Source organism: Pseudopipra pipra, chromosome 1, assembly GCF_036250125.1.
Source record: "Pseudopipra pipra isolate bDixPip1 chromosome 1, bDixPip1.hap1, whole genome shotgun sequence".
Classification (NCBI taxonomy): Eukaryota; Metazoa; Chordata; class Aves; order Passeriformes; family Pipridae; genus Pseudopipra; species Pseudopipra pipra.
In genome coordinates, this window is record NC_087549.1 from 145,318,116 (window position 1) to 145,344,830 (window position 26,715).

A 26,715-nucleotide genomic window follows, 5' to 3' on the forward strand; every position below is an offset into this window, starting at 1 on the left:
TCTGTGTCTGTGTTTGCTTGTCTTCTTCCCCCAGTCACAGGGTAGGAACATGAGGGCTGGACTGAAGGATGAGGAAGGAATTTTGTGATATGTTTGATACCCTGGCACAAGGCACAAGGTACCCCCTGGGTAGTGCTGAGGGAGCAGAACCTGGTGCGTTGTCCCAAGTGCCTGGTGGGAGTGAGCCCTGTCATCCCACCTGTCCCTGCCACCACGCTAGAGCCTGTCAGCTGGCATGGACAGCCCCATGCCACAGCCCATGCCCTGACTCTGACACTCAGCGCTGCAAACACTGCTGGAGACTGCTGTTCTACAGGCAGAGTGCACTAAACTTCTTATTTAATTTAAATTCCCAGCGGAACAACCACGTGGACATGTGCAAGCATGCAGCAAAGGCACAGATCGATGTTTGCCTGGCTCGCTTGAAAGCCTTTGTGTGGGGCTCTGGTGAGGGCTCACCCTTGACGAGACCCCAGTTGTCACCGTGGGGAAGGTTTAATTTTGACTCCATGGTCCTTTCTGTCTGCAGAAGGTGCTGGCAGGTGTGCAGTTCTTCACCATGTGAAATTGCATCACAGGTTCCCATTTTAACACTTTATTGCAGTGAACCAGTTGTAAGAAGGCTTAATGACTATCTAAAATACTTATGCACCTTTTTTTCTATTAGATTGTTTTACAATATTTCGATTTGATTATTATTAGATATTTTTCTATTTAATAGATAAAGGATTAATTTTTTTTTCATTGCAATGAAAAGGCAGAAATTACGTGGGCAAAATAATGTTTCTGAGACAACTCCAAATCTGTAAGCTTCTGTTTTAGTCTTGCACAGGAATGAGGAGAGGCCAAACAATTTCTGAGGTGTCATGTAACTTCACATTTCTGAAAGCATTGACTCAAGCAAGTTTATTTGAAATATTTATTTTAATTATTTGCTTACCCAAATGTCTTTCTTTAATAACTCCACATTCTTTTCAATTCAGACATGCAGAGAGAGAGGGTGTGAAACCTTTGCATGGTTTCACCTTTTGTTTCTTGGTAGATGTTAGTGGTGAGGCATTTTGGAAATGCTTTACCAGTTTGTTTCTCAAGTGTAGGCTGGAAATCATATCTGATAAATTTCATGCTCTCCATTTTAAATTTTCTAGACAAGTATTTTTGTAATGCTTTATAGCTTTATTTTGCCTACATAAAAACTTTATTGTTCCTAACTGTAACCTTGTTCCTGCTTTCTGGCATATTTTTGTTAAAATCTTAAATCCAATGCAGACTGGTAAATCACTCACTTTTTTCAAAAGAAAACACATGACTGTGCTTTTAGGTTTCTGTCTTCATTTTACAAAACCAAACTCTCTTGAACTTAGCCATAGTTGTAGTTTTCGTTTTACTTCTGTTGCCCACCCCTGTGGCTTTGTATTTTATGACTTCAAGTAAAACATAAAAGAGGTTGGCAAACAATATCAATTGAGGCTATAAATTCTAGAAATATTCCAAATATTTCTTTTTAATAGTTCTGCCCTCAACAACTCACAATGTGAGGACTGGCACAGGCAGCCAGATGCAGAGATACTTGAACTCGTGCTTCATATGCAGGAATGGAGTATGTTTGCGTGCAGATGTGAAGGCTTGTGGATCTCCAGAAGATGGAAAAGCCATGTTGGCGGGTTGTATAAAGCAACAAGGGAAGAATTCCTTTTCCTTGTCAGAGCTGTATTCTAAATCAGTGGTACATTGTGAAGCCCCTCCTGCACTCATGCAGGGCTCCATACTCTGCTTAGGATAATGGTACCTTCCTCAGTGTTGCTTGTTCAAAAACCGATATAAATTCTAATCAGTTTTCTAGATTTTTTAGTTTAAGCAGCACCTTTTGTCTTCATCAGACATGAGACTACCTTTATCAGTGATCCTGTGTATGAGCATTTCAAAGGTAGCATGGGACTTACCCTGAGTCCTCTTGTAGCTCAGCAGGGAGGAAGAGGGGGTCTTCCAGACTGGTTACCCACTATGCAGTGGATACTAAAGTTGATACAGGGGGTAAAAATATTACTTCTTTTTCCTTCTTTTTGTTCCAGTCTTCTGACAAGTTCTTTGGGTGGTTTTCCCTCCAGAGTGGTCATTCTCCCTGTTCCACGGGTGTGCCTTCAGAGGTGCTGCCATGGATGGAGACTTCCTCTGCAGACTTCAGGGGTTCTTTTAGAAGCCTCTTGAAATTTAAGCACTTTGTCCATTTTCCAACAAACTTAAAATCCTTTATAGTTGACTCAGCCGATTTTTAATTTTGTTTTAGTGGGAGGGAAGAAAGGCATGGACAGGGTAAATATGTAGCAGTAATAAAACCTGCAGATGATTCACCTTCCATTATTGTCCCATCAGTCTATTTGTGCACTCAGCAGAGGTGGTGAAAGTGTTAAAGACATTAATTTCATTGAAGTCTTTGACTGTCCTCATGGCTTTGGTCATGCACGGAGAATGCAACCACCTCCATTTCATGCTGATGAAGTCTTCACATCAGCCTGTGTTTTATATACATGCAAATACCTACAGTCAAGCCAATTATACACGAGTTGCACATTCAACATCCTTTGTGGGGTGACCTGTCACAGCCGCCACGCTGATATCGGCTGAAGCTGTCATGTGCTTTAGTGACTGGTAGAGTCACATGGGAAATGCTGGTTTTTAATTGAAAACTCATTTCTCAGGATTAGTACTGCAGTTCAAAAGATTTCTCGTGCTTACTGGTGCATGTGTCTCACCTTCACAAGTCTTTGTTTCATGGATTAAATCAACTTCCTTCTGTCGACAATTGTGTAGGAAATATTTTTTCCTAGAATATGTATTTTTTTAATTGAAAACTCAAAATAAGTAGGTCATACACAGCTCAGTGTTTAGAATGCTTATATATATATTTAAAAATACACTCAATAATTTAGTTATGAGGTAAGATGAAACACAAGATGTCAGGGAGAAAAAAAATCTCATTACCTGCAGTGTCAACCAAGGAAGCTTTGAATTGCTTGTCTTTTAAATTAGTATCCTGCAACTTCAAGAGTATGTTCATGTATAGAATGAACATACTTGCTAGTTTAGGTTGCAGATATAATGTGTGAGTCGTATTTAATTTAATTTATATTGTCCTTCATTTACCAAAAATACTCATGCTTTATGCTTTATATGCATAAAAACAAATCACAAATGTATCAGGAATTCCTGTGCCCAGTTCATATGATTTGCCTACTTGCTTAGTGAAACAACTGTGCCCAAAATGACATGAATAGCCACATGTCCCTTCAACTTCCCACTTCTTGGGAGACTGAAAGATTGAGTTACATCATCTCCAAGGAAAGGGGAGAAATTATTCCCTCATGGAGAAAACCTAGAGAAAACAAACTGCTGTTTGTTCCTGCTCCTTCTTAAACTGTGTCCTGGCAGTTTGACATCAGTGTCCACATGGCCATGTGACTTTTTTTTTTCACCATTGACCTCACACATGCTGACTGATAAGGAGAGATGATTGAAGAGGCCCCAGGTGACAACCTTTTCTTGCACTCCAGACAGTACCTGAGATCCACTTAGCAGTGATTCAGCTGGTATCTGCTGGAGGCTGCAGGCTTCTCAGTGAGACTCCCTGGTTGATGGTAGTTGATCTTTATCCATTTTAAGGAGAATACGAGCCACCACTCCTATGGGAAACCATCGTATCACCATTTATCTGCTATTCATGATTATCTAGAAATCTGTGATATCTCCTAAAGGGAACATGTATTCATAGACTTTCAATATACAGAATTGTTTCAACAGCTGTGTTCACCCTCACTAACTCCCTGATACATCCTCTGTAAGGTGAGGTGACAACCACTAAGTGCAGTGCAGGATAGGGCTCACCATGAATTTATATGATGTTGTAGGGATGAGGTTTTTCATTCTCTCCTAATGATTTTGGTTTCTGGTTATTTCCGATTGCATTTCATAGGCTTAATCCAAATAATTCACACATTTTTCTCTTCTTGCATTGCAGTAGGTACATTATTATATAAAAGACATGTTGTTTTAATGTTCTTTTGCCTGACTGTGATGTTTACCACAGCTCAATATTTAACATTACTCTCTACGGAGGAGACGTTTGAATGCAATCTCTTGGGACAGAGGGGAAAAGAAAGAAAGGTCAGGTCCTTTCTTCTTTTCTTCAGAGAAGACATGAATCTCTATCATGAATGAATTTGCTCCTATAGCTTTTGCTAGACAAAAACACGAGTGAGCTAGTAATGATATGCAACTAACCCTTGCCAGGACTTCAGAAGAGCATTGTCAGATATTAATCAAAATGACCATGTAGATTTTAAAGATAATCAGTGGGGCCCAAGGAATCATCAGCCTCTATACTTAAAGAGATGTACAGTCAGTCCAGCCAAAGTGAAGGTGTTTTTTAAGCCACCTTTTTTGCACATCTGGAATAAGCTGTTTACCTAGCCTGGTGACCTATGAAAGCAAGAAAAGGGGAATACATAATCTATTTAATCATCAGAAGGGAAGAAAAACATCATGTTCTTAAGAATTTTCTACTTTTTTTTAAAAGGCAGTGTAATATTATGGGTAATAAACTACCTGGAGATCTGCATTCAGTTCTCATCCCTGCCATGGGCTGCCTACATGACTTTTGGAAAGTCACACTTATTTTATTTCTTCATGTACTTAAATAAGTATAACAAAAGGATTTTGTGCCATGATGCTGTTGATAATCACTCATTACTTTAGTGGAAACATTTGCAATGGGATATTGCCGCTGTCTTATACAGAACAGCAATAAAATGATCCTGCACTGTGGCCTCAAACTGAAGGAGGCAAGGGCTACTGCATATCAAACACTCCATCTGAATGGTAGGTGGGTGGATGTATGTGTGGAGCCTTTAATTTCCAGGACTTTTTCAATATTGGGTGGTATGTGCTTTGAGAAACAATTTCATCAACTCTCCATCCCTGTACCACATAGCAGGACCTATATAGGCATGCACATCCAAAACAGGGCAAATACTTTCTGTGTTAGTTGCTTTAGGAAGGCAAAATCTCAGACTGTTGCTTCGTAAAATTGTCCTTCTGTGGTGTTGCTTTTTTTCTGAAATAAATATATGTAATTATTTGTAGTGTAGTGCCCTCCTTAAAGAATGCTTTTATTTTTCCCCCTAAACTTCCTTCTTCTTTTTCTGGAGCAACTAAAAGAACTTTATGTTGACAGCTGATTTGCCATCAGTTTACCTGTGATTGGATGCCAGAGAGTTTGGGGGTAAATCATCTTCCTTGTTTTTCTTCTTATGAGATAAAATTGTCATGAGTAACATGCCAAAGCCTTCTGCACCAATTACCAAGAGTTTCATACATGGGTTTGTGAAGTATGTGGAAATATATTTTCATTACTTAGTGTTTCATTTACTTTATCCTATGTTTAGTAAATGCATCTATCTTAAATGCTGAATGGAAAGTGGACAAAACACTTCTGTTGTTAGGAAATGTGGGAGGGGAAGTTTGAGCTGTCCCCTTGTGATACTGTGTGTTAAAATTCAGGGTATAAATCTCAGTATTCACTCTGGAACTGGAATTAGAATGCAGTAGTAGTTTCTGTTTTTTAGAAAGAATAACATAAAATTGTATAAAGAGATTTACACAGGAAAACTCATTCACATCACAAAATTAAGTCACATTTTCCAAGCATCTGAGAATTATTTCTGTGGGAGCAAATTACAGATGCAAGTAACTACACAACAGTATTCAGAAAGCTGAGCTTTCAGAGGCTTTTTTTTTTTGGAGTCCATACTGGGATTGCTGCTTGTAAGAAACAGAGACTGTGGCTGAAAGAAGAGGAAATGTAATACTAAATTAGGTTTGTATAAATGAGAACACAGGCAGCCTGCATGTTGTCCAGTGTAACATTGCTTTGCAACCTCTTGAATTTTCATGAACAAAGAGGAAAAGTGTTGTTTGCTGAGGTTCACAATCTGCAATCCATCTCCTTTGCTCTCCTGAACTCTCTACCCATGCAGCTCATTTTTATCAGCCAGAACCAAAGACTTCATCCTGTGTCTTGACCCTTGTTTCTTGTGTTAAGAAGGGAGCAGCAGCAGAGTCCTACTCTTAATGTCTTAATGTCTCAGCAGGGCCCAGAGTACAGTGGGAGTAGGCTGAAGGTTTTCTGCCTGTAGAGCTAAAAGAGATCAGGTTGATGTTAAAAGGAAGAGCTCTAGGTATTTCAAATGCCATTTGGGTGCCAAGATTACATCTAGGTGTCCCCCATGTCCCACCTTCCCTCCCTTTTCTAGAACACAAGGTAGTTTTGTTCCATTTTTAAGTTTACTATGACTCTATATTTTAGACTTGCTCAATGTCTGACAGCTGTACCAGAGACTTTCCATTATTATTTTACTTATTTCCAGTTATTATAACTAATATATTTATTGATTATGTATTTATGTACTTCTTATTTAAATAAATATACAATGAAAAAGAATATAATCCATTATTCTATTACTTTCCACACTCATCATGTAACCAGTGCAGCTCATAGCTTTGCAGGAGGCTTAAGTTTTACCAGATTCTATTACTCCTGTGTTGGCAGGGTAGCCAGGTATTTAAGTAGCCTGCTTACCTGAGGATGTTTCTAGAATTTACCAGGTAGATTTGCTGGAAACTGTACAAACACACTTGATGGGAGCAATACCTGGTGAATCCACTGCTGAAGATCCACCAGTGGATTAGCCATGCCCTCCAGTAAGGGGAGAGAACAGCCAAAGTTCCTGCTTTAGGAGGCCAAGTGAAGGGGAGAATGGGTCACAAGGCAGTCAGGTTGCTGAGGTTCAGCCCTGTGTGAAAACCTTGTGGTTGAAAGCTGTGCTTGCCTACAAGTTTGGATGTGGAAGTCCACCTTCTGTGTTGTCATAGTAATAACATCTATGGGATCCAGGAAGGCTCCAGCAGTGACATGGCAAATTCTTAGATAAAAGCCAGCAGTGCCATTTTCTGTAGGACAAAAGAGATAAGGTCAAGAAGGAAGGACTCTGTAAAGTTGTGGGTGGTATAGTTGTGAAGAAAGTGCATTGAATTTACTCTGATGGGAAAGAGAATTCACAAAATGACAAGGAAAGTATCAAACAACATTTTGGACGAGGAAAGGCAGTAGTGAGGTTCAGACAGATCTGTGGTGAACAAAATTGCTGAACTGAATTTCAGGGAGGCATGTTTGCATTTTATGTATTTCAACCAAGGCCTGTGTCCCACTCTGTAATCTTCAGTTGTAGCATTAAATACTTTGACTGCATTAGGGCAGTGATTTCCCTTGGGAAATGAAGAATACCTTGCTGTATCCACTTCTAATCATGCATAGCAAACATCCTTAATATCTCATGTATTTTCCTAGCTGGTGTCCTCCTGGTCTGCTATGAAAGAAATTAAGTAAGCCTCTTGATATGCTCTGGGAGTGGGAAGGAAGCAAGTGATGCTGCAGTACATCTGATATTCCCTACATGTACAAGCAGAAGTGAATCGTGGCCTTGGTGCACCTGGAAGAAACACGGGCTTGTCTTTTGTTATGGCCATGGCGAAGGTCATTCATCTCTCACATGGAAAAAAAGTTGTGATTGCTCTCCAGTGACTTCATTGATATGGTAAAAATGAATCCAATCACCTTTTTGATTAGGTGACCAAAAGACAAATAAGCTGAGCTGCTTTTTTCCCCCCCGTAATTTCTTCATACATATGTATGCAGAGTGTAACTTCTGAAATAAAGCATTAATGCAGTGCCTGACTTTGCAAAAACTTGTGATTTTTAAAGGGGCTGTCTGACATACAGCTTGCAGAGGTTAAAGAGTAAAAATGTATACACAGCTTGATTTATAAAATTCAGGGTGAGTGTTTTTTTGTAGTGGAGGTACAAATATACTCTTTGTTATTATGCATTATTTATATTCCAGTGGTGCTTAGAAGCTGCAGAGAAAAATGCTCTTCCAGGCTCTGTGGGCCCTAATATGGCTCCAGTAATGCACCTGAAACTACAGAACAGGTCAGCACTACACAGTGATGGTTTCTGAGTCTGAAGAAGTCAGTTGTGTGAATTAATATAATGTAGAAGACATTTCAGTGTTTGTTCCTAGGAGCTGTTAGCTTTACAGAAGCTCTTTTGGCAGATGGGAACTTAACCTAATAAAACCAGTTGTAGTCAGTATATATTTTTCTTTAAATTTGGACTTGGTTGTTCGTGCTCCTTCCCTTACTCAGCTATTACCAGCAGTGGCCCACTGGTAAGTAAAGATACCTACAGAGCCACTCCTGAATTAGGGCAGCTTTTTCTAAGCATCAGCCAGTCTTACCTAGACATGCCTGCAGTATATATATAAGCACAGTCCAAGTTACAGCTTTAGTATGCTCTTGTATTTCAAACTCTTGCAGAATTTATAAGTCCAAGGAGTTAGTGGTTTTATGTTGTATCATAATTTTGTGCAAAAGGAGTATCAGAAACCTTTACATAAGGCAAATGCTTAAATACTAGTGCAAATGCAAGTTGAAAAATAAAGGACTTAAGAGATTTCAGGAATTTATTCCTCCAGGTTACAGATTTCACACATATATATATAATTTCAAAGAAATGAAGAAAAGGTATTTAGAAGTATTTATACATTACCACTACCTTAACCTCTTTTTGGAGAGAAGTTATAGGGAAAAGGTTAGTCAGAGTGTGGTGCATGCAATGTTATTTTTCTTGTTGAAAGATTTGGAACAGAATCCTAACAAGAAACAAGTGGAAAAAGGATTCTTTTATTAACTACAGTCTTCATTCTAACTTGAAGGAAGCAAAAATATGTCTTTGATTTAATAATCTCTTCAACCCTCTTATTCTCCTGGGTTTACTATTTTCAAATAAGATAGGCTTAGCCTGGAGTGGATGTTCAAACCTTTCTGCTTCAATCCAGAGAGCATTTTGGAGTAGCATAATGTTTGGCTGGAAAGATCCAAAGAAGTTGTGCTGTCCAGAAGAAAATGTGGGTTTTACAACAGTAAATAATTAGGCAGCCAAAGAAAAAAGAGAGGAAATATAAAGCAGAAAAAACCCAACCAACCAGCAGAAAAACTCATTCCTAATGACAACATAATAATTGAGGGCACTAAAATTGCAAAGCATTATAAGGAAAGCTTTTAGTAACATAGAAGTATATGTAATATAGAAATAAATAATGTATATAATATTTTAATTTTTTTTATTTGAATGTGTGAAGTACTCCAAACATGTTCTGTGTGGGATATGTGTGTCAGGGTGAATAATTTTTATTTTTCTTTTAAACCTCTGACCTTGGACCACTTGAGTTTAAACCTTACTGTAAAATCGGATCTGTAGCTAATCTCTACTTTTGGGAGCTGTTAATATGTTGTAAAAACTCTCTCTGGGATAAAGGTTTGTGTTCAAGAGGTTTTTTAGGTGGAACCAGTTGGGTTGGAAGAGAGATGTGAACGTGTGTTGGTAGCTGGGGTACGTGGACAGTGCTGCACAGGACTGGCAGCTGGGATTCTTGGGCTGGGAGCACTGGGAAGCCCAGTGTTGGAGCATGATCCAAGTGTTCCTCCCTTCACTACCCACTGTCTTGCCTTACCCATGGGCGAACTGGCTGTGACTGTGGTAGTGGGGCAAGAATGATGAACGGCATGGAAAAAACCTGTATCCGAAGAGTCTTGAAAATCTGGAATTAATTACCTTGCAAGGAGCCAAATGAGAAGGAACTGACAAAAGTGTGTTAAATAATGAATGCTGCAGAGAAGGTATGTCATGAACTTTTCATGGCAGAGGGTAGGGGGATATTTAATTAACTTAGAAGTTGGCAAATTCACACTGAGTGTAATTATATTGTGGAATTAATTCTTCATTGAAACTTATTGAGGCCAAGACTTCAGCCAAGACTGCAACGAGGTTCAAAACAAGATTCCAGTTTTCTTTGGGAGGCAAAAAGTACTCTGAGCTGTGGCAGTGGTTTTTTGCAATGTCGCACTCTGAGGTTTAGGTCAGTCTCTAAGAGCTTTTCATCTAATGACACTGTGAGGAGAAGGAGGATGGATTATTTGCATTTTCTGTTTCAAACTTTTTACCTTACCTTCAAGTGACTGTATGTGCTGAAAGACATGAAAGAGCATTGGAAGGGATCCAATGTGACCCTTCCTCTGTTTCTGACACTGGATGGGATCCAGTGTGATCATTCCTGTGTTTCTTACATTCTTCCAACCATAAAAATTAATAACTACCTCTTCAGACATCCAAAGCATGATGTTATTAGAGAAGTGGCAAAAGCCATTAGTTGTCTTCAGGAAGACACAAAGATGCTGTATCTTTCCATCTTACACTTACAGGTTTTCAGGTGTCAGCCTCAGCCATGGAAAGCCTTTAGCTGAACTTAGCTGATCCAGGACAATGTTAGGATGAGCAGTACCTGAGATTGCAGATGATTAATAAAGGTAAATCAAAAAAAGCTGATAAGCCTTGTGAGCATTAAACAGCAAAGGGGTGAATAAAGACCTTTGCAGTGCAGCTCTAAGGTCAGCAGGTCCAAGTGAGGCTGGCCAGTGCTCAGGTAGAGCGTGGACACCCAGTCATGGACACCCAAAAGACCTGAAAGCAGAGCCAGGCAGCTGATTATTTGCAAGGCAGAAATGAATAAAGATAAGAATGAAGATCACTGAAAATGTGATTCTGACACAGCACTGTAGTATCAGAGTCCACTGGAAAGAAGAGATGAATGAGTAAAATATCAAGTCTGGGTAAGAAGTAAGCAGGAGAAAATTAAAGCATGATTTGTGCCTAGTGTGCCAGGTTTATCAAGTCATTTCTTAAGCATAACCTGGTCCACCAGCTGCTCTGACTGATGTTTTCCTCTGCTGATGTGCACTTACAGTCAGAGGCAGTCTGTTTGATATGTGGATTTGCAAGCAAGCAAAGGTACACCTTCAGCTGATACTTCTTCTGTGACTTCATCGGGTTTAAGTGGACAGTTGTCCACCCAGGCTGGGCACTCAGACCAGCAGCATTTAAGGGGCCAATCAGATGTCTGAGGACACAGCTGCAGGACTGAGGGTCTTGGGTTGCAGTGTACATGGTCAAAGGCTGATAGCTGGTGTGTGTATGCTGGTCACATGCATTTCCCTCCAAAACAGTCTGTGTGTATGTGCTGTCTGAATTATGCTGAAAAGTCAGTATTTTATGGATATTTACAAGAGGTTGTAATCCTACCTTAATTCCCGATTTCTTCATTTCTTAAAATATGGCTACCTTCCCAGGCTCTGCTGGTCTTATTTCCCAGCTAGGACTTAATAACAGAGTATTAAATGAGGTCTCTTGTTGCTTTTCTACATGTTAAGTAATCTTTATTGGCACTTCTAAAGTATAGCTTTATTATAAATGTAAAGGCAAATGGATTGCTGGGTTTTGTAAGGTGTGTTATTGTGTTCCTTTGGTCCTCAGGCTGGAATGTTTCCTGATTTACCTACTGATCCACAAAATGAAGTAAACCACAAAGGGGAATTCCTGCAAAACAGTGAATTAACAAATATTTGTGATAATAATTAGTTAGCTGTCACCTCGTGACAATTGAAGAACAAGAGCAGAAGAGTATCTGTTCTGACATACTGTTACAAACAGTCATTCATGGGCTTTCTCAAAAACTTGTACTTCTAAACCACCAGCCCTGTCCTTGAAAGCCAAACTCAAGTGCTGAAATTTGTCATCATGGGAAATGGCCTTTGCTAACACCTGCCTGTTAGAAAGGCATTGCTGGTTTTGGCTTCTACTACAGGTGAAAATGAGCCCTACTCAGTAAAATTTTGCTTGCTTTTATTTTATTAAGTATAGTTATGATTTAATTCCAGATTCTTTTTGAAAAGTATTCTATCTTGCAGGAAAGAATGAAACAAAGACGTGAAATCAGTAGCTTCTTTTGGGTTGAAATACTTTATTATTTTTGAAATCTGAGAAAAAAGGCTACAGAAATCACAGAATAACCTCATTAACGTATGAAATAAATCATGAACTCAGAACTTAGGAAGAAAAGAAAATGTTTGCACATCTGGCTTACCACAGCAAATTTCCATATCTTGATCAAGAGTAGTTGTAAGCTGGAAATGGAGAAAAATAAGAAGGATGAGAGTACGGAGATCTGATTTTCCAGCTGCATAGAAGTGTGTGCCTCAAACCTAGCAGCAACTTGTAGATTTCCAACTGCCATATTTCATAGGCACTGGAGGGTAATGCCTCCTATGAGAACAGCTGCTTTGTGCTAACATCAGTATGAGCTGTCACATTAGGTCTGTAATAATGTCACAGACCTTTAGGAGTCTTCAGAGGTGCTACAGCAGGGAAAAAATGGAATTGTCAAATACTGTGAAACCTGTGCAGAACAGGGGCGTTGATTGTGTCTTGAGGTAATTGAAGATATGCAACTATTTTTCCTTTCAAGTTGTTTTGCAGACTTTAGAGAGTAGGATCTGAGTCAGCCTTTGGGTAATAGGAGTCCTTGAGTCAAAAGGATGCATATTTCCAGTGCTTCATAAACACTTTGCCCACATAAGAGGAGAACAGCAAGATGCTTTTTGGGCTTTTCTGTTCTTTTAGTAACATACTTGGAATTGAGTTGAGTAATCAGATGATGTTAATTCATCTTGCTATTTGAGGTCCTTGTGGAACAAAGTGGAAAAATGACATGAATGCATCTTAGGTTATTTCTTTTAAAAGTGGAATTTCATTACTTTGGTTCACGTGGAAATATGCTAGTGACAGTTTTCAAATGTAGTTTTTTACACAGAAAAGATGATCTGTGTATCTTATTAACAAGTATTGCAGTTCATGTATTGCAAAGGCCTTTAAATAGCTGCTCGTTTTGTTGTATCTGGCTGTTGGATCAAATATGCTGTCAACAAAATGTATTTTAACATAGCACCCTAAATTACATTTGCAGGCTGTAAAATAAGGATTAATTTTTTGATTTCTTGAGACCAGAGACAGATTTAATTTACTTTGCATTACCAGGACAGGCTGATTCTAATGTTTATATTTGGAGGAAGATCAATTTGCTCTGTATACATCTTCTTTAGTTTTCAGGTTAAAAATCTGAACTGAGTTTTCTTTGAATTGCAAATTAATTGCAGTGAATGTTTAGCTTTCTCATGTTAGTAGGAAAATAAATACTTCCAGGAACTGTGCAGTTTGTGAAACCTTTATCTTTTTAGAAACAGTTTGGGTAGTGTGTATTATATATTAATAACAACGGAAGAAAAATTTGCTGAAATAGGCAACTAGATAATATCAGTGCTGGAATGCTAAAAACAAAAATGAAAGATAGGGAGGTAAATTTAAACTTGATAAAACACAACGTGAATTATCTTTGATAGTGTTTATACGAGACTGGCCTGATCTCTTCCTTTATTAAGGTAGTTTACTTTTTTTTAGACAAATGAAATTTGTCTATCAGGGGGCCAAGAAAGCCCGTGGTATAGGGTTAAATGTAAAAGAATTATTTCAAGTTGAAAAGATGCAGGTTTTTGAAAAAATATCAAAAAAAGGTAAAGAGGATGCTATAACAGCTTGGAATAAAAAAGAAGGGGTATAGCTGAATTTAGTTCCAAATGAAACTCAATTCTTTCCTGAGAATGTTTGACATGCTCTTCTCTAGTACAGGGAACTGGACTCAGTAACCCAGAAGCTGCCATGTACTTGTCTGACACCTTTTAAGACCTCCTGAAGGATAAGGTTAGTAAAATGGGAGGTCAGTTTTTCTTCAAGTGAAAGTGAGCAGTGAGGTTTATGAACAAAAATACAGTCTTTCCCTCCACAGTGCTTCTTCAGGGGAGGCATCACTTTCAGGTTGCTCTGTTTATTCTGCAAGCAGCCTCTGTGATCTGTTTGCCACTGACTTTCAGTGGGACAGAAGTAAAATTCATCTGATCTGCTTTGGAGCTGGTGTCTACTGTGCTAAAGTGAAATCTGAGGCTCAAAATTATGAACAGATTTTCTTGGAAAGACAGCATCAGTATGTATGTACTGCTGTGTCTAGCAGTAATAGCAGAATTACTTTTCAACTGTGTGAGAGATGGAAGAAGAGTAACACAATTTTCTGCCTGTTTTGGGTTATTTGGACTGTGGGAAATGGGTCAGAGAATGTTGATTAGATTCATAAAATGTACCTGAATGCAACCTCTTGCTGTGTGCAAGTTGCACGTGCTCTTCTGCTTAGTGAAACTTGTGTTCCCAGGTAAAATAACAGGGGTCCAGTCCACTGCAGCCATCTTAGCAAGAACATAATTCAAAGCCAAGAAGAAATGCTGTAGAAAGAGGTGTGGGGGTTTTTTTAAATTAATGTGATTTATTCAATGCTTTGCACCATCTCCAGCCTGTCTCACAAAATAAAACTGGAGAAGATGCCTTCATGTATAAGAGCACATGTAAGAGCATGTAAAACTAAGCTTCCTTTCTCCTCCAGATGAGATCTGAAGCAACATCTCACCTCTTAAGTAAATCCATTGATAACCATCTTTTCCATGGGCATTCTAAGAAGGGAACTCTAAATGAAGTAGTTTTATTTTGCACAGAATAGTTAAAAATCTGCTGAGACAGAGAGGATGTAACTACTCAATGTTGTTGCTAGAGCGCTCATCACTCAGAGCAAGGGTGTTCACTTTGATCTGCTGTTCTTGCAAAGCAGGATTTTGGACTGGGTGTCTGAGGAGGTCGTTCCCTTTTGGATGCTTTTAAGATGAATATATTCTGTACTTTAGGGTTTGGGGTTTTTTTGAAGGAAACGAGTTATTTTACTCTTGTTGGAAAGCTTGAAAAAAGAACTGGAGTTACTGGGGACTGGAATGGAGGTAACAGAGATGCGGGTTAGGTTGTTGGGAGACTTCCTTGTAAGAATTTGGAGATGCCTGGAGGTGTCACATATCATGGTTCACATTAATTAGCCGTGGGCACTTTGAACTTGTGATAGGGTTGGGTCTCATCTGTTGGAAATAGGAAAGCAGGTGATGGGTATATCAGGAGCTTGTGATTTTGTGATCGAGGGCGTTGAATTGAAAGTAGTAGGAAATAACATGTGCTGGATTTAGTAGTTAAGCACCATAATTTAAAGGAAAAAATGTGAGTATTGTCATGGAAGACATTTATGTTCCCTTCATAAAGAGTTCCTTTTTTTTTTTTAATTCTTCAAAGTCTTATGTGTCATGTAAGAAAACATGGTGACTAAAATTGTAAAAACCAGATTATTAAGCTCAATGATCTCCCAAGTGATACATTTTTAAAGACATTATGGTCACTCAGCATAGTTGTCATGGTAATTCAAGTCCCTATTTACAACTACTTAAAACTCCTCAATATTCTTCCACAACCATTAGTGGCCTTCTAATTGTTTGAAAAGGAGTATTCCTGCTTTAGTTTCCTCGTGGTAGTTAAGAAATCTGGGCTTTTCTGTCTTTGCATCCAGCTGTCAAAGTATGTGGAAATTTGCATTTGCATGAAGAGGGTTTTTTTTATTTTTTTTTTTTTTTTCCCAGAAGAGGTTCTATTTTTACAAAAACTGTGGGAAGAGATTTGGACATTTTGGCATTCCAATACTACAGTACAACTGCTCTAAATACCTATTTTTAAAAACAGTGTAATGTCTTTAACCCACATTAGGGTAAAATAACATTATTTGAGATATTTTAGATAGAATCACTTCTATTATTGACTAGCATAACTAATATCAAATACCAAAGCTTTATGGTGAACCCAAGTCTAAAGGGAGAATGCTTCAATGTATCAGGGAAATGCTATTCTTTTATTTTTTTCCCAGCATATGAAAATAGGAGTTCCAGGTTTCTGTTCTGAACTGAAATTTGGGAAGAGGTCTGCAGTCATACTGTGGTGCATCCAAATCTGAAAACAAAATTACAGATGAAGGATTTAGAAATCTGTTGATTTTTGGAAGATTTGCATTCTCTTCCAAGAAGATTAATCCATTTGGACTTTTTAGTTAAACGTAGTAATATCCAAAGTAGTGAAAAAATGGTTAAAAGTACAAGGTTTCAAAGAGGAGAGTTATTTTCATAGGATGCTTCCTAGAAAAGTGGCAAAAAATAAGAAATTTCTGTAATAATGAATTTTATCATTTTACTTAGATATTACAGGTTTTTCCTTTTGGGAAGCCTGGATATACTTTTCTACCCAGAGGAGCAAATATGCATACAGTCTGGTTTAAATAATGTATTCTCAATTTTGTTTCATACATCTATTTTATATGTTCCTCCTTTAGGATTCCTCCTCCTCCTCTTGTATTTTTTTTTCCAAGACATTTTCAGGGCTGTGAAAAAATCAGGACACAAATTTGCAGTACTCAGCGCAGCATTTATGGAAATGTCTGATTTGCTCTGAACTGTAAATTCTAAATAATGATAAGTGGAATTACTGCTATAATTATTTTTCTGTAGGGAACACTTCTAACTTGAAATATAAAGCCTGTCTATTAAATAACGTTTATCAGGAATGTTTCCTTAGGCATACTTTTCAGAATTGTATTTTATTTCTATCTTGAGCAAGATCTGACTCTGCACCGTTTGTGTTAGAGACAGGGAGAATAACTAGAACAGGCAAATGCCTCATAGGCAACAGGAAAGCCAGAGGAGAGATGAAAGATGAGCTTCCAGCAGCTGCAGAAAGGATATACACTTCAAGGGTGCCCCATAAGCCTTATAAAGCAATAAAGGAAGGAAAACAACATTATGAAGGGTCCTAACAGTCATAAAATTCCAAAAATGGCAAGGATTGCTTTCATTATATAAAGTGTTCGTTAAAGCTTTAAATAATGAAATAAACTCTTGACACTGAGAATGGAAACCTTCACCGTTCAACCGGCCTCTGTTTACTTTACAATAATCCAGGCCATAAAAGTAGTGCCACACGAATTCCCCGTTCTGGGGGAGCTCCGGGATGCCCGGGGACCACACAGTTCTCTGGCTTCAAAGGAGCGGGGTCTCCAGCAGCACGCCCGGCTCCTGGCCCGCTGCCACGCCGCTGGCAGCCAGCGCTGCTCCTCAGCCCGGCCAAACCGGAGAAAGTCTGAGTCAGAAAATCCCTGGGATTGTTTTAATTGGCTTAAATTAGGTGTTGCGGGGTTCCTTTTTGGGCAGAGTTTTTTTTTTTGTTTTTTTCTTTCTTTTGAAGCCCGGGAGTAATTTTGGGTATTGGAAAAATGTGCTGAAGACTTCGGGACCAGAAAATAAGTGGGGAAACTCATTAAGGGGGTCTTCTGGGATTGAAGGTGGAGATACTCAAAAATGTCTCCTATATAGAATCATTTATTGCTCACATACTTTTATAAAAATGTAGAATTTGAATTAAAACTAAGAACTTGGCAGGTTATACAGCATATATTTGATTTGCCTATCAAAAGAATGGGAAGAAAATACTTATTTTGAACAGGAACACCTTCAAAATTCAGAAGACCTTGTATCTCTTATTTTAGCCATGTTAAAATAGTTTACCTTTTCTGTTAATAACATAATCTGTTTAAATATTTTCTCCTGAATTAGAATAAGCTTCCCCATGTGCACATGGGGCACTCTTCCGTATCAGTCACTGAAATTCAGCCATTTTGTGCTTTACTTGCAACAAACAGGAACAAAATGTATCCTTGGGGGAATAAAAAAGAATTCAGCTATAGGTGGGTAAAATTGTCATTGAAGCCTTTAAGCTACAGCACACTCCCCTTAAAGGCACTTGAGCAGTTCTATAATTTATGGCACTGGTTGCAGTGAAAGTGTGGGATCCCATTAATTTTTCCGCCCACTGCCATAGTTTACCATTTGTTTCTTCATCCTAATTCTGAGTAGTTTTCTAAGCTGCTGCTGTGGTTAAACATCATTTTTAAAAGACATTGGAAAAGAAAATTACTTGTGATATATATTTTTGTTTTCTTGTACGTGATGCTTGAGATATATTTGTGCAGTTTTGATATCTCTGTACTTGCAGAATCCAAAATGAAATCCTTTGTCTTATGGCATATTTTTGGGAGACCAGACAGGGAGACTGTCTGCATCATGAGTGGGAGAAGTAAATGACTCACAGTTCTCCTTATGAGAAGCTTTGTTTCATTCAAATCCCTCTTGCCAAGATGCTGACACTGAATTTGAGTCATCAGCAATAAACAAGTCGTACAGAAAATTGAATCTTTAGAGGGCAGAAAATCATGGGCAAAGCAAAGACACTCACCGGCGAGTTCTGCGTTAGTCTGTGCTTGAGAGGAGTTATTGATTGCATTATTTCCCATGGTGGATTTTTCCATAAGTGCTTTAAACTAATTCGAAGTCCCAGCCTGAGATTTCGTTTCAAAACATGTGTGTGTAGTGAAAACTGCAGCATTGTTCAGGTTTCAAGATCACGAAATGCAAAATTGAGTTTTCACCACACTAATCAAGGTGATTTGGTCCCTGGTTTCGTCAAGAGCTTTTTACCTGTGCTGCATCCTAAAGGGCTGAGATCAGTAAGAATTGTAGGCATCTTCCAGGAAAAAGGAAAGATTTGCTGAAATTTATCTTGCACTGGGTTTTGTTTAGGATTTGTTTCTCTTATACTGTGCAATAATCTTGAATAAATGTACTTCATGTATCACGGGAAGAGTTCATCAGGACTGGACATGTTTGTTTTCAGGAAGTGATAGTAGACCAGCTAATAGATATTTGAATTGAAAATGAAACTTTTGTACTGTATCAACTGTTAAGAATTTTGCTTTCATGAAAATAGCACAGCACCTTATTTGTCTTGGTACCAGAGTTTCTAATCACTCGCAGCTTTTAAAGTGCAAATGCTTTCAAGAAGGGTGATAATGCACAGATATTTTTCATGTGGAAGTATTTTCACATTTAATAACCTTCAACAAAACACTAAAAAGTCAATATTAATTACAAAATGTACCCTTTTTATTATTTTTATTTAAAGGTGTGATTCAGTGTAGGACATGACATATAAATGGATGGAGCTGACTCATGGAGAGGCCAGGAAAGGGGTAGGATAATGGGAATGACTTCAACATTTACAGGCATTTCTTACCCCTCAAAGTGTCTTGTACAACGTGGAGTATCCCAAGGGGCTCTCTGTTACCTAGCACTCCATTCTTACTCATGACAAGTGTGTGTGCTGTGGTTATGTTGCTCTGACCCGCCTACCCCAGCTTTAGACCATTATCTTTGTAATGAGGCAAAAATCCAGCACTGTTGAAGGAAAGAGGAAAATCCTGTAAATTTTTTCAAATAAAACGCAGGGTATAATGCAAACAGTAACAGTTGTGATGAGCACAGTCGAATGAACTTACACTACAGCACGGCTTTGCTAAATATAGCTGTGGAATACTTGTTGTCTGCGGGCGCTGGTGTTGGAGAGCATTGCCATCTGCAACTTGGGAAGCTGCAGAAACAGGGGCACAAATCACAAATAAAAGAGATGGCAGTAGGATTACAGACTGCCAGAGCCCCGGTCCTGTACTCAGCTTGACCGGGCAACCCTCGTCTTCGGAGGGCTGGTTGGTCTTTCGTTTGTGCTGTCCCTTTCATTGCAAAAGTGGCATTTTCCCTATCGTACCTGGAGAGATTCTGGAAGACTAGAAATAAGAAATGAGCTTGTTTTGGTGAAAGAGAGTGAGTGTACTGCATGCCTGTTGTTCAGCAGTCCTTGACAACCGATTTTAAATATGGATGGGGAAAAAATCAGGGTAACCTTCGGACACAGTACACCCCAGGGTATACACCTGTGGCCTCCCGTTGTGGAAACCTGTCAAATTACCAGTGGAGGTGAGGAGGAAAAGAGAACATGTCCAGGGGAAAAAAAGCTGTAGAGTGCTGATGTAAACAGGAGGTAAGATCCTTGGGTGCAGTGAAGTGAATGCAGCCCTGGAGGGAGGGAGGGAGCGAGGAGGAGGGAGGGGCTGGGGACCAGCTGTGGGATGAAGTTGAGAAGCAGCAGAGCTGGACAGAGCACTCAGGAGCAGAGCCAGGGCCAGGGGATGGGGCAAGAGCCATGGGAGGAGACAGGCAGACAGAGCAGAGGTCTGCAGGGAGCTGCTAAAGGGGGTGCTACCTTTCCGCTGCCTGACATTATGTGATGGTGTCCTGTCCCAGGGAGACCCATCCCCAGAGTGCCCTTTAGCCATGTGCTCCTTCTGCTCCTGCACATCCTTAATGCTGGAGTCTTTTCATCATCCCTCCATCCATGGTCTGACCTTTTTGCTTTAACCCACTGCCAACCATGTCCCCTGCTCATTCCATCCTGCCTCCCTGAGCTGTTTCTTTATAGCATGGCAGCTTGCCTTGGAAATGCCACACAAAAGCAGGCAAAGGTGTCATGAGCAGAAAGCTGGAGAGTGATGCAACAAGGACATCTAAATTTTTGGGGGCCTTGGAGAGTCTGTTCTTGGGTAGAAAACCCAACTCATACTGTCTGCTCAAAGAATGTTGTGGGTGAGACCCTTTTCCCTCTTAGACACTGACGGCTTTTCAAGAGGGGAAGAGTTAGTTAAAAACAGAAAGGTACTGTAAATCCTCTCTTCTCAGGACAAGGAAGTATTGTTCTTGTAATCCTGTTGATATTCTCCAAAAGCCAAGCCTAAATTCAGTATTGTACTGTGGAAGAACACGATCTAGGTGGACCTAAGTGAGAAGGGGTTTGCTCCTCAGGTGATAGTTGTGAAATTACTGCATTCATTTGTAGGGGAAGGAAAGACATAGACCAAAGATCTTAATATTGTGTTGAGAAAACTGAGTGAATGGTGATTTATGGTAAGAGCAGAGTTTAAACTCATTTAACTTTTGGTGAGCTGTGTTTAATATATATTAGGAGCTTGCACATTGAGTTCAACATAGCTTTGAAATACAATAGTTTAGCATATGTCATAATAAAATTTTAATGATTAATGGGCTATTGTTTCTAATATGAAATTGATCTACCTGAAAAAATACAAGTAAATAGGAGTACCATGAATCCTGAGAAATAAAGCATAGTACTTCCCCAGACTGCATGATGCGGTTGACTTCCTTCCACCTCAAAATGGTGATAGTGATACTACAATGGAAATTGTGGAGATTTTATATTTTGCTTTTACATGGTTTTTATGACTGGCTACCAGGGCAATGATGGACACGATTGTAGAAAGTTTAGTGATAATTCCAAATTAATTTGCTATTTGGTCCTGGAAGTTGAAATATTTTAATATTAAATTGTCTCAAAACCTTTTACTGGTGATCTTTTGGTGGAGTCAGTGGTCTGGGGAAGAAGTCACTATTGTTTCTGCTGAGAATGATTCTTTTATGGTGAACTTCAAAAGAGTGAGTCTGGATACCAATATGAATGAAAACTTATTATTGACAAGAGGTGACACTTGATTTTTATCTTTTCCACATTGATGTAAAAGAAATTACTTGTTCTCGTAGGTTTAGAAACTAGTGAAAGAAACTTAGGGCAGGAATGGGTGCAGGTTGCATGAACAACGTCTGGAATGTATAGCTTGAGGTATCAATTTGCACATGTATGTAATACCATGTGTGTGGAAGAGTAACCAATAGTTAAGCACCTGTTGTTAATAGTTTCATGTCTAAAATGGCATTGCCAACTTGCACATAACACGGTGGATTCTCCTTAGGATATCTCTGTTCTCCTTAAAGAGCAATAGTAAAATAAGAAAACAAAATTTTTACTCAAATTAAGATATGCGTGAGGAATTAAGGAATGCGTGAGAATTCGGTGTTGATGAGCACGGGAAGTCAATAGTAATTTGTTTAGCAACAGCTTAAAAGAAAAAGATGTTCATATTTTGTAATTTTCAAATAGAAGCAAACACATTTTTTTCATTGAAACATTTTAATGAAGTGGGTATCTATCATTACTGTCTGGTTTGTGAGAAGCTGATGATTACAATGGAGAGGGAGCTTGTTTCACTACTTTGAACATGTGCCAGGAGTGTTCAAAATGGGAAGAAATGTGCTTGAGGAGTCAGTGGGCTTGAACTTTAAAGACTTAGGACCTCTTCCAAGTCTGCCACTTCTTCCCTGCGTAAATATGGAAATGTTATCATTTAAAGTGCTTCACTCTCACTTTCTTCATTTAAAAACACAGATATTTTAGCTGACTTCTTTTGTAGAGCAGTTTGAGATATGGTAGTGAAGAGGATAGGTGTTGTTTTAAGCACTGTTTTTTAACCAGGGACGAGAGGTTGGCTCAGGACACTGGTAGAGAGGTTTGGAGATTTTTCCTCCTAATTGCTTACTGGAACCATTTCCAAGAAAAGGTGTTTCAGCAAGGAGCAACATTTGAAGATGTTTTTATGCAATTATTGATTTCAGACCAGCCCACAGAAAGCTCTATCTAGGCATTCGTGCTAATTTACTGTCCATTTAGCAAAGCAGCTGAGATTGAAATGAGTGTGTATGTTGTTCTCTTGGAAAATGGTGTCCTTAGGTAAAGGTTGAGCATAGGGATGGGAGAGCATAAATAGGCACCTATTGCTGTATCTAGCAGGACATTACTGCCAAAGCGCCTCAACTGTTTGTGGTTTCCACCCTTCTAAGCCCTCAAACTTTACAAACATAAGAGTCCAGTAGTGCAACTGAACTTCAGCTGCATGATGAGTCTCACAATAGCAGATAGGCTTATTGAAAGGGCAGGGAATAGTGTTATTTAAAAAATCTCATAATTGTAGAATTAGCACACTTCTTAGTGTCTGAAGTAGCTTATAATTCAACACCATCATATATGCATGTATGAAATTCAATATCCAGCTCCAGAGCCAGGACTCTATCTCAGCTTTTTTGCCAAACCTCTCCTGAATCTAATAAGGCTAAAAGTATGTGTTTTGTTCTGCATGACTATTCATCCATCATTTTCTGTCAGAAAACTTTTACAGAATAATATCTTTTAGTGTTTACATTAAAAAAAAAACAACACAACTTACCTGGGGAAGCTGGAGACACAGTGAAGTGTCATTTTAATTGAATTTAGGAAATACAAACATGTGTCTCCAAAATTTTTTTTTGAGGTGTAAGTGGAAAGCCAAACAAAGAGTCTTTACGGTACTGTTTTCTAGTGGATCTGTGGTAATTTGTTTTGTTTTGGCTTTGTTCCTCTCAGTACTGCTTAGAAATTAGCTAAAACATTTATCTTGCAGAAATGATATAGCAGCAGTTTCAAGTCTTTTGTGCCTCACATGCTTGATTAGAAAAATCCCATTAATGATAGAAAATGCTAATCAGTGATGTGTTTTGCCAACCACTACAGGCCCACACATTCTATATAATCCATTGTTTATTAACCTAATGAAGGTCATTGTAGCTTTTCAAAGCTTGTGTGACAGCACATCAAAATGGTTTTAAAACTCTGTGCTGCTGGACTTCGGTTCTGGAATAAGTCAAGGCTGGGTATTTACTTGTCAGAATGGCTCCGGCGTAAATTGAGTTTTTTCGGGGTGGAATGATCATACTGTGCTTCTCATTTGTTCATTATAATTGTCACGACAGACAAACAGTGCAGTGGTGGCTAAGCTGATGGTGCTGCCATTAAGCAGCTAGACACTGTCTTTATCCACATTGTATTGATTTTCCTTTTCTTTTCTTGACAGGTGACATCACACAGAAAGGATATGAAAAGAAGAGATCAAAATTAATTGGGGCCTACCTGCCACAGCCTCCCGGTACGTATATCTTTGCTTGCGATATATGAAGATGTCAAGTGTACTGATACTTGCCACTGTAAAAATCTGCATCTCTGAAGAAATATATGTGGCAGAAACAAAGCTATTGTTATGCAGAATAAGCTTATTCCATCCATTTTATGTGTATTTTTATATATATGTCCGCTTTGATGTGTGTGTACATATTTTACATACGTTGGTGTGGGTTTGGCAGTCATGTCTGGAAAACTAAATCAGCCTGGGCTTGTTAGAGAGGCATTGTTTGTTGGAAGGAATGCAAGAATACAGAGGAAAACGTGATGTCCTAACTCATTAACATCTCAGCCAAGTAAAGTTTTCTGAACAGAGATATACACAAGAGTGGAGGAAAACCATGGACCTTTGTACTTTCGTCCATTTCTGGGTTTTCTATCCCAGTCTCACTTTTGAAGACACTAGAGAGACCAGCAACATCCCTAGAGTCCAGCTTGACCTTTCATACATACCTGGTCTCAATACTGAAGGGTGGGCTACATGTACTTGCCCAAAAGGTGTAAAAATATCTTCAAACTATATTTAATAACGTATTGCTTTATTGAATTTATTTCATATATATGTACAAGAACTTTCAGAGTTCTTTCACTCTTCTGAGGCACTGGATCATGAAGTTCACTATGTAGTTGGAAGTATTGGTGTAGACCTCTGTTCTTTCTTGGCCTCAGAGGAGTGTGCCCACCCTTTCCTGGAATCTCACTGACCTTACAGAGGCTCCACTTGGGCTTGGCTGTCTTCTGAGCCCTATTTTTTTTGCAGGCCTCGGAACTAATTTCCTCCTCATTTTATAAAATCTTTCCTTTATGGTGGCATTGATGGGTTTTTATTTAAACTGCTCATGTGTGAAGGCACTGCCTTCTTCACTTCTTCAGGTTTATATCTATTGTCTAGCTCCATAGCAGAATGCTGGTTTTGTGCCTTTGGATTTCACTTGGTCTGCTCCAGTGTTGGGAACTCCACAAAAGACAGCAGTGTTACAGACACCTCTGTTTTCTGAAGTGATACAGCCTGTTTTGAGGGGGTCTGTGACATTTCCTTACCACTGGGAACCATTAGAGAATGAAACAAATCAAATCAACAGAATTACAATACCAGAGGTGCAGTTTATTAAATTTCTGGGTATTTAGTGATCTGACCAGACTATCAGAAATACAGTAGTCTTCACAGTTTGTTCTCATGAGACCTGCTTAGGTTTACTGAGTTGTGGAGAGACTGTTGCTTCACAATAATCTTCAATGCAGCAGTGCTTGGTACCACTATTTGTTCATTTGGTTAGTTGTGACTTTTGTTTCTTCATGTAAGCAAGTAGAGCTGTTTCTCCAGAAAACTCATAGTCTTCTGGTCAAACTGTATCCTGGCTGAAACTGCTGGGGATTCGTCATGCATATAATGATGAAAGAGAGAACATGGAGAATCTTTAGGGATTTATTTACCTTTTCAAGGTCTCTATTGTGATATTAAAGTTTTTCAGTGTAAGGAGAAGCAGAGGGATCTCCGTAAGCCAGGTCTGTAGTGGAATACATTCAATAATTTTGGATTGAGGATATAGCTGATTTAGGGCTGTTTTAAAGATGAGATGAAGTGGAGTAAACATTTTCTGCTCAACCACTTAGCAGAAAGTCGCACACTAGGAATATGGGATATGGATAAGTGAAGGAAGATTATAATAGGAACAAGAGGAAAAGTATTGAAATATATTCCACTGTTTTCTTGTAAATACATTAAGCTCAATTGTTTAGCTGATGGCTAAGTAAATTATTTTATTATAGTGGAAGACAGTGCTTCTGCCATATTATTTTTCTGCAGAAACAGATATTATTTGTGCTTGGGTCTTTGCTGTCTTTGTACTTTTTTGTTTGTTTTGTTGTGTTACCTTTTGGACAAAACTTGAAAAAGTTCAGTTTTATATTCTTCTAAGACTTTATTCATCTGAACGGCTGGAGGTGCCTGCTCACTAGGAAGGGGGAGATGAATCCTTTCCAAGAAGAAATAGGATAACAAAACAGATGCTGCCTTTTGTAAGCCTCTGTTAGTATCTCAACAATCACATGTGACCAACTAATCTTTTTCTTTCTTTTCTTTTGTAACCTTTTTTGATGGAGAATGCAAGAATTTATAAGCTTTGATGGACCTGGATCTTGCTATTAGGAGGAAACAGAGGTTTTAGAGATATTTTAAAACAGTATGGAAACGGACATAACTCTTTTGCTGGGATTGGAGGCTTTGGGAAGGGGCAGGGATTTGCATTCTTTGACAGCATTCAACAAACTAAAGGAAATCCAAAGGCAGTTCCCCTCTGTTGGGACATCCTGCACCTTTACTAGCATTCCTAACGCCCATGTTGGCAGAGTGGAACACTGACCCGCGTTGGCTCCGTGAGTGTCCTGTGGTGTCTGTGCGTGCGTGTGCGTGTGTGCTCTACTGCATGGGGGCAGCAGCTCCACTCGTTGCTGTAACAAATGTAAAAAAACTAAACGTGAATTAATTAGTTTTTTTCGACTTGTTACAGCAGCGAATGGAGCTGCCGCGGTACGGTGTAGACTGCAACACAGTGAAGGAGCTGCCAGAAGAATGCTCCGCACTGCCAACATTGGTGTCTGTGACATCCGGGAAGCGGCCGCTAGAGAGAGAGCAGCCAGCACAGCAGGAAACCGGCCTCTCTTTTATTTTCGTTTTGGTGAGCACGATGAATGTATCTTTTCCAGTCCGTATCTGTATATAACTGTGCCTCATCTGGAAGCCTCTGGTAGACGCCTATGCCAGTATGATAAACATGGGGCTGCCAGTTGCAAGGCAGGACAACCAAAGGACAACATCTGGGAGGCCGTTGCTGGCTTTTGTCTGCCTAAAAGTGAAATGATGGGAAGGGAGAAGGAGTAGCTCTACTTAGTAACATTTGAGCATATTAACACTTCTCTAGCTTCCATACTGTGGATACTTTGGAGGAGGTTTCATACAACAAGCTGGT

General features: G+C 39.1%; 1 protein-coding gene and 1 long non-coding RNA gene across 6 annotated transcripts in view; one reads left to right on the forward strand and one right to left on the reverse strand.

Annotated features, from left to right (window-relative positions):
• Window positions 1-26,715, forward strand: part of DIP2C (disco interacting protein 2 homolog C) — a 310,242-nt gene that overhangs the window by 144,092 nt on the left and 139,435 nt on the right. For 2 of the 5 annotated variants that reach the window (XM_064637857.1, XM_064637830.1), the window contains exons 2-3: window positions 23,643-23,714; window positions 26,257-26,424. In XM_064637857.1, coding sequence (XP_064493927.1) covers window positions 23,643-23,714; window positions 26,257-26,424 — 240 coding nt within the window. The remainder of the gene's footprint in view (window positions 1-23,642; window positions 23,715-26,256; window positions 26,425-26,715) is intronic. The other 3 variants (XM_064637840.1, XM_064637849.1, XM_064637821.1) reach the window with 2 other exon arrangements.
• LOC135403652 (uncharacterized) lies at window positions 5,980-6,816 on the reverse strand. Its single transcript, XR_010425449.1, has 2 exons — window positions 6,707-6,816; window positions 5,980-6,193 (listed from the first exon to the last, which is right to left on the reverse strand). It is a non-coding gene; the product is annotated as an uncharacterized LOC135403652 (long non-coding RNA).